Genomic DNA, 12,421 nt, shown 5'->3' with positions numbered 1-12,421 from the left:
GTCTGGCTGGTGTCCTCATAAGAAGAGGAGATCTGAATGTGCAGAGACTCCAGGGGTATGAATATGGAGAAGATACCATGTGAGGACACAGAGAGAAGGCAGCCAATGGCAAGCCAAGGGCGGGAGGGGGGCTCAGAGGAGACCAACCCTGCTGGCACCTTGATCTTGGATTTCTAGCCTCTAGAACATTGAGAAAATAAATTTCTGTGGTTTAAGCCACCCTGTCTGTGGTATTTTGTTATGGCAGCCCTAGGAAACTAATACAGGCCATAGATTGGCTTGAGCAGCAAGTTAAAAGAGAAGCCAGAAAATCTTGAAACCAGTGGTTTTTTGCTCTCTTTCTAAAGACCTTTGCAATTAGGGTCTCTCAGCTGTTGGCCGGCAGCCAGTGAGGTTTCCAAGTAGATGGTCAGAAACACAGGGACTGCTTGGTACAAAGTAAGAGCTATGAGCAATTATTTTTAAAATAGCCCTTTCCTGGCCAACATTACAATTTTAACACTTGAGGGGGTAGAAACACTATTCACTTGGCAAATAAATGTCTTTGGTACATTTACTGATGAAAATCTGGGGGGGGTAATGAAGCACTTTGGTAGCTATTTAAACATACGTCTTCTGGAATCTGAGGGAACCCCCAGAGTCGTTCAATAATCCATGAGTATATTTTAACTACTGAGAACCCTCTCTGTATGTTCGGAGCTAGGATGTGCTTTTGGAGATTTCCTGTGGTTTTGAACAGCCAGCAATGGTAACACAGAGTGATGGCATCTGTGTAGGCTCTTGTGTTTTGCAGATCTGGGCACCAAGTCCCATTCTGCCACTTTAATAATTCTAATATCTAACATTTACTGAGCACCTACTATATGCCAGGCTATGTGATGTGGACATGTGAGGCAGGTAGTAATATTAGCCCTAATTCATAGATAAGGGACAGAGATTCAGAGAGGTTAGGCAGCTTCCAGAAGGTTACACAGCAGGTGAACAGAGAACTCAGCAATTACAGGCATAGCCTAACTGCATAAAATTTATACACCACTGTCTCCTCACCAACTAGGAAACTCAGGAAAGTCACGTTAGCTTCTCTGATCCTCAGCTTCTTTAGCTGAAAAATGGGGATAATAATGCCTGTTTGCAAGTTATTGTACAGATGGCATGCACTTGGCTTATGGAAGGCACTTGATCACTGTGGTTACTGTAGTGTGGTTGTCATAAGTAGCATCTGCCTTCTTTTTTCTAGCACAGATCCAGGAATCATTGAAAGACCTAACTTAAGCCATAGTCTGTGACTCAGTTGCCTCATTTACTATGAGAGAAAAAACAAGGTGGGAAAAAATCCCCACACCAACTTACCCCAAAACATTGTCCTGTGTATAGAATTAATAATGGGCAGATATGTCTTTAACAGCCCAGTGAATTCAGGGTTCTGATTCTAGGCAGTATCAGATAGCCTTGTAACTGGACAAACCTCTGCATTTTATAACCTCACTTCCCCCGGCTTGAAAGGTGGAGGTTGGTCTGCAGAAATGAATCTTGATGTGTTATGAATTTAAGCACTTTGCTCTTCTGAGGATAGATGAAAAGCTTATTTTGAGTGGGGATGGTCTTCTCAAACCACAGGATCAAGAAATCATGGCTTCTTTTCAGCTTTCAGGCCTCAGCTCAAATGATCCCTCCTCAGAGAATCATTTCTTGACCTCCCCACTCCTCCTCAAAAAAGCCTCTTCTTCTCAGCCTATGTCCTTCATAGCATGTATACTCTCTGAAACCATTCTTTCAACCTTGCATTTCATTTGTCTCTCCCTTGAAGAATGTAAATCTGCAGAAAGCAGGAACCATGTGACTGGTCAAATGCAGTTTTTTCATGAGTGTAGGGCGTGTAGTAAAGTCTTGGTTCATACTTGCTGAATGAATGAACTGATTCAATAATTGTGCAACATGCGCTACTTTAGAGAACATTCTTGGAAATCAAATGCCAGAACCAAGGCTGGTCATGAAAGTCTAAAGGACTGAAGTTTTCTAAACCTGAATGAATTTCACCTTCGAGGTAGTAATTGTGTCTATTTGAAACAATCACTTGTATTGTTTTGAACAAAGCTCAAATAGGTCCAAAACTCTCTTCCTTTTTTTCTAGAGACTTGTTAAAATCTCTATGAGAGGCAGAGTGGACACTTACTATGGCCACCCCTAATCCACAGTTCTCCTCCTCCAGAAAGAGGAAAGATAAACACTGTACCTGGGTGATAGGCTCCAGCCCTCATAAAGCCCTTTCATTGCTTGCTGAGGCCTATGGGCATGCCCAGTTGCACAAACAAACAGCTGCCTCGCTGTTGAGGGAGCAGGAGGCGGCAGAGCCGGAATTCTTACCATAGGCAGCAGGAAGCCACACTCATGGTTATTGACGCCGATGATAGAAGGAACTGGCTTAAATGATTTTTGAGTCAATAGTTCTATAGGCTCATGAGGAAAGAAAAAGCCATCAACCACTCGAGTGAAAGCCTTAGTTTCCTGAAATAAGACAGAAGAGAAAAACTGGCAACTGTTTCTCTTCACAAAATCTGTTGTCCCCAAACCCTAGCCCAGTTGAGCCAACCCACTACAGCAAAGGCATTCAGAAAGAAAAAATAGCCACTCTTGGCCCATCTCAGTGCATCAGTGTTGCCTGGCCAGATCTGCCATTCCCTTGGGCAAAGGGGCTCAACTTCTCTGAGCCTTAATTTCCTGTGTGCTAAATGAGGTTAATAATACTAGCTACCTAAGATACATAGTATCTCAGCACAAACATTCTCTTGGACCAGTGGAATCAGTATCACCTAGAAACTTGTCAGAAATGTAAATTCTTAGGCCCCATCCCAGGCCTGCAGAATACAAAACTCTAGGGGATACAGCCCAGCAAATGGCCCTCCAGGTGAGTCTGGCACAAGTTCAAGTGTGGAACCACAAGCCAAATGCGATGGCAGAGTGGCAAGGGGAGGGTAGTATGGGTTGGTGTGAGCATCTTTCTGAGACGTCTTCCCAGCACTGTGCTTGGATCTGGATGGATAACTTGTGGGTCTTAGGAAGCAACACCTGGCTCTATTCATGATTTTTTAAGGTCTCTGTTTGGGAACGGGGGTAGAAGGGAGAACACAAAAGAGCTTTCACGCTATATTGGGTCAAGGACTTATTATCCATTTCCTGGACTCCAGTACAACTCATGGCAGATTCTCAATACATGCCAAACAACTATTTAACAAACACTGGAATATGAGAGGTAAGGACCCCATTTTCTCAAAGACTATTAATTAGAAAGTCTCAAGATTAGAAGATTAGACATAAAAGATCATCCAGTCCAATGACTCTAGTGACTGAAATTTGTGAGCAGTCATTTAGACCCTGTTTGCACACCTATAGAGGTGGGTATCTCATGGCCTTCTAAAGGAGCCAGTCCTTTTTTAGACGACTGAGTTTTTAGAAAGTTCTTTGTTATCTTAGGCCAAAATGGATTTCCAACTTCCAGCTCTTGATCTTGACTTTAGCTTCTGGTGGCCTGTGGAGCAAAGGTGGTCCCTCTTCCCAGTGAGATGCCATCAATGCTGTAGAAGCAAACTTTGAATTTTTGTATTGTTGGATCCCTTCTCCAGGCTAGGAAGCATCCTGGCTTGTTAATTTTCTTTAACTATCTGTAAGGGTTCTATATTCTGCATTACTTTTTTTTTTTTACAACTATTACTATGAATTCCCAGCCTTCCATCTGTCTAAGTCCCAAATGAAAATAAAAAGAGAGAGGTAGGATTTGTTTACCACTTCATTCAAAGGGTCAACCCTGTCCCCAAACTCTCCCCTCTGTCTTCACCTGATTGATGCTCAGCAATTCCTTGGATGATTTTGCTCGTAGGCATTGCAGCAAGGCCACGGAGTCTGACACACTGCAGCCACAGATTTTGGCAATCATCTGCAACTATTTTCAGAGAAGGAACAAGTCAACACATAGGGCTGAAAGCCTCCGAGAAAATGCAAATTGGAAAGTGTCAATCCAGCCACAGGCTGATGCCCTGTATATGAATTCCAGGCTGCTGCCTCTCTCACGCCCATGTGCTCATGATGGAAAGTAAACATTGAAGAACATTTCATCATCCTTGCTTTCTTGCCCAAATTTCCTGGTCTTCTCTAGCAATCACCAGAGCTGGATCAGTCTCACCTTGTCAGCTCTGCTCAAGCCCTATCCTTACCCCTAGCCTGGAACATGTGAACATGCCCTGAACATTTTTTTTCTATCTCTACTCCAGTTCCACTCACTCTTTGAGGCCCAAGCCCCATTTCCTCCAGAATATCCTCTTAGAGTATTGCAGGCCCCATGAACCCCTCCCTCTTCTAACTCCTGTTACTCTAAGGATCCCTATTTCCTTTACCTAGCCCTTTTCTAAACATCTCTTGCCCTGTCATTGAACTTTCTACATGTGTGGAACTTATCCCTTGAAGGTAGTGGTTTTTACTCTTCTGGGAGTCATGGATGCTCTGAGAGTCCAGTGGAAGCTTTGGATTCTCTTTGGAAAATGCACAAACATAGAATCTTTATACAATTGCAGGAGCTCTAGAACCACCTCCAACTCTCCATGGATTCCAGGTTAAAAATCCTTGTCATAAAAAGATTATAGTCTTCTCAAGTTAGTATATAAGTTCCACTTATAAAAACCCACGGGTCTTAACATAGAACTGGGAAAACAGTGAGTGCTCAATATGTGTGTGGTGAATGCACAAACTAAAAGTAGCTTAATATATCATGTTACCAAAATCAATATCCCCTGAGTATGGAGGATTGTGCTTTTTTTTTTTTTTAACAACCATATTATAACTCTATGTTTCTACTCTTGGTGTACATTGTTATTTTCCACAAGGTGTCTAAGAAAATGGACCTTAAAATGAATAGTACCCAGGAGATGGCTTCACAGTCAAGTGCCTAATTAATATTCATTGAATGAATCAGCTCATTTGTTAACTCATTCATTCAGCAAACATTTATGGTTGCTGAATTTACACCAGATATTACACTGGGACATGAAAAATACAGAGACCTTGGCCTCTAGGTCTTCCTCTCTGGCAGAGCACTAAGACAAAATGATAGATGACAAATAGCTAGAGCATAGCCTCACTTCTGCCTCACAATCTCATGCCAGACAGTATTAGTCAGTCATTATTTCACACTGAGTTAGAAACAACCTCAGAATCTTTCTCAACATAGTACTTTAAGTGGAATAGAGTAGATATAGGAGATAAGCCATATATAATGCCAAGGACTGAAATGTATAATCACAAGCAAAGACTAATGAATAAGATGTAAGAACTATCACACATATGCTTATACGCACACACACACACACACACACACACACACACACACACCCTGGATGCACACCAGCAGTGGTGCATTGCATATCTGGACCCATTTCCTATTGAACCAGGTATTCCATGGAGCAACAGTTTGGGCCAGCATCAGAATCTTTGGTCATGGTTAGGAAGGACAGCCAAGCACACAGTCTATGAACATTTGACCATATTTTCTCCTGACAAGCAGAGGAAGCTGGAGTAGAGTTAATAATATACCTACATCCTCATTCCTCTCGTAATCAGGGGCCTTCAGGTAAGGGATGATGGCCACTCCACTCTCCATGATGGCTCTGTGGAATAAGCCTTTGGCCATGGGGCTCAGAATCTGGAGAGAGAACACAGGAGACCCAGGAAAAATTATCCAGGGGGCTCTCCATCCATCACACACCCAGCCCTTCTTTAAAGAAAAATCCCCAGGAAGCCTCGTTCAGAGCTCTAAATTTAGAGAAAAAAGTCCTGGTTTGGGGGTTTCAAGGACTAGCTGTGAAGGTTTGGGCAAGTTTTCTAACCCCTCTCAGTCCCAGGTTCCTCATAAACTTGGAGGTCAAGCATCCTTCACTTGCTGTCCTTGAAATGAGACTAAGCCCCTAACTCACAATGTATTTGTGAGACTTGGGGGAGACAATGTGTTTTTAAATGTTCATTTACCATGAAAGCACCCATTGGATGTGAGTGATTCCTTGTCCTCATTTTTGTCACCTCCCCAACTGAGGTCCCTTCAAGTCCCAAAGAGAAGAACTCACAAGACTGGAAACACTTATGGCTCCAGCTGACTCGCCGAAGATGGTCACGTAGTGTGGATCCCCACCAAAGAACTTGATGTTCTCCTGGACCCAGGTCAGGGCAGCCACCTGGTCCATGAAGGCCCAGTTCCCCAGGGCGTGCTTGTCCCCTGTGCTGAAGGGAACAGGCAGGGGGAGAATTTCAGTTGGCTGTCTGCTTCCCACAGCCCAGGAAGTTGGTAGGCTGGTGTCAGGGCATCACCACTGCAGCTGGAAAGGAGCTGGAAGTTTATTCCACCACCCCACGCCTTGCTCCCGCTCTAGGACTGCATTTCTCTATGGCCACAGCTCATGATACCCCTATTAATGATACCTAGAAGCATGTTCTAAGGACACTGATGGATACTGCCTCCTTCCCACAGAGAGGAAATCAAGGCACAGAGAGGTTAAATCCCTTGCCCAGAAGCAGATTTAAGAAATTCCAACCCACAAGTCTGGCCCCAGAGTCCATGGTGTTAACCATGTCCCCATGCTTCTGCCCCTGCAGAACAGCCTGCATCCCAGGATGAGTGGACAATTAATGGGGAAACAAGGAGGAAAACCCCACAGAATCAAAGAAATGCCCAAACCAAAACACTTGTGGGTACACACCATCTATGGGAGGAGCCCCAGATCATAGTCTACTCCTTCATCCTTCAGTCCCCCTCTCTGCTCCTCTCCTTGGTTCCCTTTCTCTGCCCATGACTGCTCGGAGTGCCCTAACTCCACCCTCTCTCTCCCACAACACCCACCTCTGGTCAGGAGCCAAGCTTTATTAATTTTACCTCCATTCCATTGTGGCTCCCACATTGGTCCCTGTTCCTCCATTTCTGTTTATCCTAATTCATAATCTGGTCACTTAGGATCTGGGTGACCTTGAACAAGTCACTTAAGTTGCTTCGTCTCAATGTTCTCATGTCTGAATGGGGCTAATAATAATGCCTGCTTCATGTGGTTGTTGTGAAGACTAATGGGGCAGGCACATAGGAAGTGCCACATACATGTTAGCAATCCCTCTAGTCGTTCAGTCATCACCCACTTCACCCCCATTACTTGGATCTAAGCTGCACAGTAGCTTCCTGACCAGACACCCCATCTGAAGCCAGGCACCCCTAGACCAGCCTGCACTGGAATGACCTTCTTGCTATACTGTTCTGCAGGACACTCCTGGGTCCCTCCCTCTTTATTGGATAAAAACAGTCACCATGAACAGCCTAGCATTCAAGGTCTTTCCCATCAGGCCTGTCCCTGCCTTTCCATATCCATCTCCTACTGTAATCCTCCTCTACCTGCCTATCGGAACCCAGATATTATAAACAATTTTTGGAAACCTTTCCATGAAGGACGCTTATAGACTCCCAAGGTACAAACCTGCTAAAAGTGTAATTGCTCTGGCCTGGGCATGCCTCCCAGCCATCTTTGTCTCTAGTGCAGCCCCAAAGTTACCTCCCAGTGCTAAGTGTCCAAAGCAAAGTTTGCAAATATTGCTCCAGGCCCACATGCTGCTACATTCCTTTCCAGCTTCCTAGTCTTTGCTCATGCAGCTCCCTTTGCCAAGTATGTGCTGTCCCAACCCCTCCTTCCCAAATCCAGTCTCATCATCAAGGTGCAATTCAAATGCCACCTCCCTTAGGAAGCCTCCCTGATTTTTGGCAGCTCCCTCCTCTGTCTCTATGGTTCCACTGCCTTTCATCGTCAGAGCATTATTCATGTCCTGCTTAATAGTCTGGGTATTTGTGTCCTGAGTTATCTCCTGAGAGACTCTCAAAGGTAGGATTCATGCTGGACTCCTTGGTGCCTTCCTCAGTTTCTGACTGTGGCTTCTCACTACTCCTTTGACTCACATTGTACCCTGGCCACAGCTTAGGTTCTGCCATGTGTTCTAAGTAGGATAATAGAAGCAGCCAAGAGCCTGTCTCTGTTCTGTGATCTCTGGGAAGTTACTTCATATCCCTGTGCCTCTATCTTTCAACTGTAAAATGGGAATAAGAACAGCATGCTTTTCATAGGGTTATTATGAGGGTCAATCAAAATAATGCACCGCAAGTGTATGGCACCATGCTTGGCTCATAGTACGTGCCCCCAACATGATGGATGTTATTGGAGGGAGGGAAGCTGATGAAATGGAGTGATTATTCTCAGGTGAGTTCTTGAGGAGCCTCGATATGAGGGCCTTAGAGCAGAGACTAACAGCTCAAACATCCTGTTTTTTCATATTCCAGGGCACATAACTGGGCTTTATTTCCCTTGCAGTTGGGTGTGGCTATGTGACTGAGTTATGCCAATGGTATGTGAACAGAGTGATAAGTGTCAACTCTGGGCTGACCCAGAAAGTCTACCCTTGCATGAGCCTCCATGTACTTTATCTGCTGGCCAGGTACCAAGGATCTGGGGCCCTAGAGGAGGGCAGAGCCATAAGATGGAAAGAGCCTGGGTCCCTGATTGACTGCAAAGAAGAATGTCTGTCAGTCAGAAATACTTGATTGGATTGTACTTGAGTGAGAAGGAGATTTTTATTGTTTTAAGCCACTGAAAGTGGAAGGGTTCTCTGTTATAGCTGCTAAAATTAGCTAATTTGGGCCAAATTTGTTCAATGTCACTGAAAGCTCCCTTCTCCTTAAGTTATTGGGCACTGAATCCCCTGTGGTTGCTGCCCAGCTGCCCCTTGGGGATCAGGAATATCAATCATTGGGGAGACTCACTTGAAGAAGCCGAACATTCCTAGTCGGTACTGGATAGTCACAACCAGCACATCCTCGTAGGCAGCCAGGGCAGACCCATCAAAGATGGATGCTGAGCCAGTCTCAAAGCCACCCCCAGGGAGCCACACCATGACCTAAGAGGGGAAAGAAACTCTCCAGTCAGCCTGCTGGGTACTCCCCTCCCCTCCCCATGCATAGTGGGACATTCTTTCTTTAGGGAAATATCAATGTCTCACTTTCCAAATAGCATCAGAGGTTTTGTCTTTTGAAGAAGGCCTAAGCTTAAGCATGTGGGCTCTGGCATCTGAGTGCCTGGATTTGATTTCCAGCTCTGCCACAGACTAGTTAGCTATGTGACCTTAAGCAGCTTACTTAACCTCTCTGAGGTTTGTTTTTTCTCATCTATAAGATGAGAAGAATTAATGTATCTCATTTATGAAGTTAAATAAAATTCTACATCTCAAATGCATAGAACAAATGTTGGCATATTTCAAGTGCTCAGAAAAAAAAATGTTAACTAAACGTCACTGAGTGACCCACAGGAAAATGGAAATTACTATAAGCCATTTATGAGAGCAAAAGCCACTTAAACCGTCCCCCCCCCTTTTTTTTGTTTTGGCTGTACCCAGGGCATGCAGAAGTTCTCAGGCCAGGGATCAAACCCGTGCCACAACAGCAACACAAGCTGCAGTACCACAAGGGAACTCCACCACTTAAACTGTTTTACTCTAAGCCTTCTCCCTATTTATAGAGAAGAAAAGAGAAGAGAGAACAAAGGGAAGAGAAATGTGGAAGTTTTACTATATCAATTAGAAAAACTGAGACCATTGAACACCAAATATTCAAATGGGATTATCATGATTTATATTCTTAATAACACATCCCTTCCATTCTCTTTTTAAAGGCCATGTTAGTGACTGTAACTCTTGAGTCAGGAAAAGAGAAGAAAGTCCCTGAAGAAAAAGGAGAATTGGACAAAGCATTGGCCTTGACACCCAGATCTGCCACCTACTGTGTGTATAACATGGACCAAGTTGCTTAAGCCCTCCTTATGCCTCATCTTCTTCATCTGTAGAATGGATCCAATAATCCTTACCCACTGGGTTGTGGTGGGGGTTAGGAGAGATAATGTACTATCCCTGACGTATAGTCAACCCTCAGTCAGTATTGCTGTTATGATACAATAGAGCAAATTTCCCCTTGCAGTGACATGAGTGAGAGAGGACGATGGTAGGGTGTGATTAAAAATCAGATGGTAGGAAGTTCCCATTGAGGCTCAGCAGGTTACAAACCTGACTAGTATCCATGAGGATGTGGGTTCAATCCCTGGCCTTGCTTGGTGGGTTGGGGATCTGGCATTGCTGTGAGTTGTAATGTAGGTCTCAGACATGGCTCGAATCCTGCCTTGCTGTGGCTGTGGTATAGGCTGGCAGCTACAGCTCCAATTTGACCTCTAGCTTGAAAACTTCCAGATGCTGCAGATGTGGCCCTAAAAAGCAAAATAATAAATAATAAAAATTTTGGTAGAATATGCCTCTCCACACACTTATACAGAGATCTATTACATTTTAAAGTGAAATAGTTCACATTATTACGTATCTTCATCGCAAATAGAAAATTTGAAAAGGCATTTATCTTTTCTAAAACAAGATTTCCAAACAACAACAACAAAAAATCAGAGTTCTTTTAAGCAGAGTCTTTTCTAAATGTTTACAGACCATTAAATACCCAACTGAGAGGAAAAACAAAACAAAATAAAAATCAAAGATCAAGTCACTGCCAATAAGGAAGCAATCAGAAAAGAAGAGAAAGTGAATCTGCCATTGGAGTGATTTTTAAAGAAAATTATTGACATGTCAAGTTATTACATTTCCCTTTTACCCAATGGGGCCTAGGTCCGATTCCAAACACCCAGCCACTCTGCGTGGGTCCTAGACCCAAAATCTGCCTGCTAGAGTCCCCAATATAGTAGGCAGTCTTACAGGGAGCTTGGAGCCAGTGTCTGCGTGGGCCGGTGCATGGATGTTAAGGTACAGGCAGTCTTCCGACATTCCAAATTTGGGGTAATGCACCTTGAGAATGTGTTGATCTAAGAACAGCCACTCCGAGTTCTGGAGGCACCTTGGAAGGAGAAGAAGAAACCCCCAGAGCTGCTGTCAGCAAACTTGCCTGGAAGAGGCCAGTTCTTGTGACAGCAGGGAGGCTTGGTGGTTTCCTGTGCCTGAGGAGAAGAGGCATATAGAGCTCTTGGTACAAAGTCTAATGATACTCCAACCTCCTTAGTGGCCCAAACAAATTCTCTTTGATCTGGTTCCTGGGTAAGAAAGCACATCCTGCAGAATAATTATATTAACCCCTAGCACCCACCCATGCTACCCCTATCACCATAATCCAGACACATACATAAAGACTCAAACTGGCTCAACAATTCCCCAAGCTGTAGAAGGTAAGACAATGGGTTGCATACCAAGGGCTTTGCTGTGGCACCTCCCTCCTCTGCCGCTAGAGGAACAAAAGGACATCTCCAGGCTCTTCCACTAGGAACCAGCCAAGATAGGCAGGGAGATTCCTGCATACAGGCCTATGCTTAAGCTGGTCCCTCTGCCCAGACTGCTCCCTCCTGAATCTGCTTGCTTATGTTCTTCCCTTTCTTTCATATTTTGTCAAAGTGTCACCTCCTCTAAGAAGCCTTCTGAGAGTTCTCCAGTTAGACCACAGCTCTTTGGAAACACCTACATACTTTGTGTTCTCTCCTAGAATTTCTCCTAGTGGACAGCTAAAAGCCTAGGGCTCTGTATGAATCCCCTTGGTATCTTACAGTCCTTAGCACCAAGCCTGACACACAGAAAGATTAAGTGAGATTGTATAAGTGAATATGTCTACTAAGTGATTAGTTAGTGTTCGTTGTTTTCTTTTAGTAGAAGAGTGTTCAGATTAGGCGGTAGGAACCATTGCTGCAAATGCCTTTTTGTTCCTTTGCAAGTTGTATATCAGAAACTGAAGCTCACTGCATTCAACAAAGCCATGCTTGACTTCCCCTCAACGCTCCCACAGCGCCATTCTCTGACCCATAATGCTTCCCCTCCTCACCCTATATTTTAATTGTCATTATTGTTTATGTCCTCACCATCACCACCAGCCTGCAGGTGCCTGAAGGACAGCTGTATTTAACCCCTGTCAAGGTCCATGGACTAACAGAGAGCCAGTTACTGAGTAGATTCTCAGTGGATATTAGTTGGGTGAATGAATGAACAACTGAATGAGGGAACAGATGAGATGCAGCTTATTGGACCACATGAAGTCTTCTTCCATGGCTCGGTGAGTCTTCTGGCATCAGGACCCCAATGCCATCAGTCAACATGGCCCAACCTGAGGGCTTCACAGAATCTAAGAGTCAAAATATCCTTAGCAATTTCCAAATCTCAACCCCCAGCCAATGCACAAGGCACCTCCACAATTTAACTGGGAAATGACTGTCCATCTAAGCTTGAAAAGTTGTACTGTCTGGGAGATTCTGCCCTGCCAGCAGGGTCACTGAGACACTGGGCACTGTGTTGGCTGCCAGAGTTAAAATTCCACCAGTGTGATTCTCAC

General features: G+C 44.3%; 1 protein-coding gene across 13 annotated transcripts in view; it reads right to left on the bottom strand.

Moving 5' to 3' along the window:
* Positions 1–12,421, bottom strand: part of CES5A (carboxylesterase 5A) — a 282,134-nt gene that overhangs the window by 18,543 nt on the left and 251,170 nt on the right. For 8 of the 13 annotated variants that reach the window (XR_014805853.1, XM_084960212.1, XM_084960214.1 and 5 more), the window contains 6 exons: positions 10,810–10,948; positions 8,828–8,961; positions 6,108–6,261; positions 5,585–5,689; positions 3,833–3,937; positions 2,365–2,505 (listed from right to left, as the gene is read on the bottom strand). Coding sequence is in view for 11 of the 13 variants with exons in the window: in XM_084960212.1 (XP_084816338.1) it covers positions 2,365–2,505; positions 3,833–3,937; positions 5,585–5,689; positions 6,108–6,261; positions 8,828–8,961; positions 10,810–10,948 (778 nt within the window). In the remaining 2 variants the exon portion in view is untranslated. The remainder of the gene's footprint in view (positions 1–2,364; positions 2,506–3,832; positions 3,938–5,584; positions 5,690–6,107; positions 6,262–8,827; positions 8,962–10,809; positions 10,949–12,421) is intronic. The other 5 variants (XR_014805854.1, XM_084960216.1, XM_084960217.1 and 2 more) reach the window with 2 other exon arrangements.

The sequence above is a fragment of the Sus scrofa genome, chromosome 6 (assembly GCF_054392235.1).
Source record: "Sus scrofa isolate SSC_HxYL_T2T_F1_AM1 chromosome 6, Sscrofa_HxYL_maternal_Yorkshire_Landrace_v2.0, whole genome shotgun sequence".
Classification (NCBI taxonomy): Eukaryota; Metazoa; Chordata; class Mammalia; order Artiodactyla; family Suidae; genus Sus; species Sus scrofa.
The sequence above is the reverse complement of the archived record's forward strand: the minus strand, read 5'-3'. Positions and strand labels throughout refer to the sequence as shown.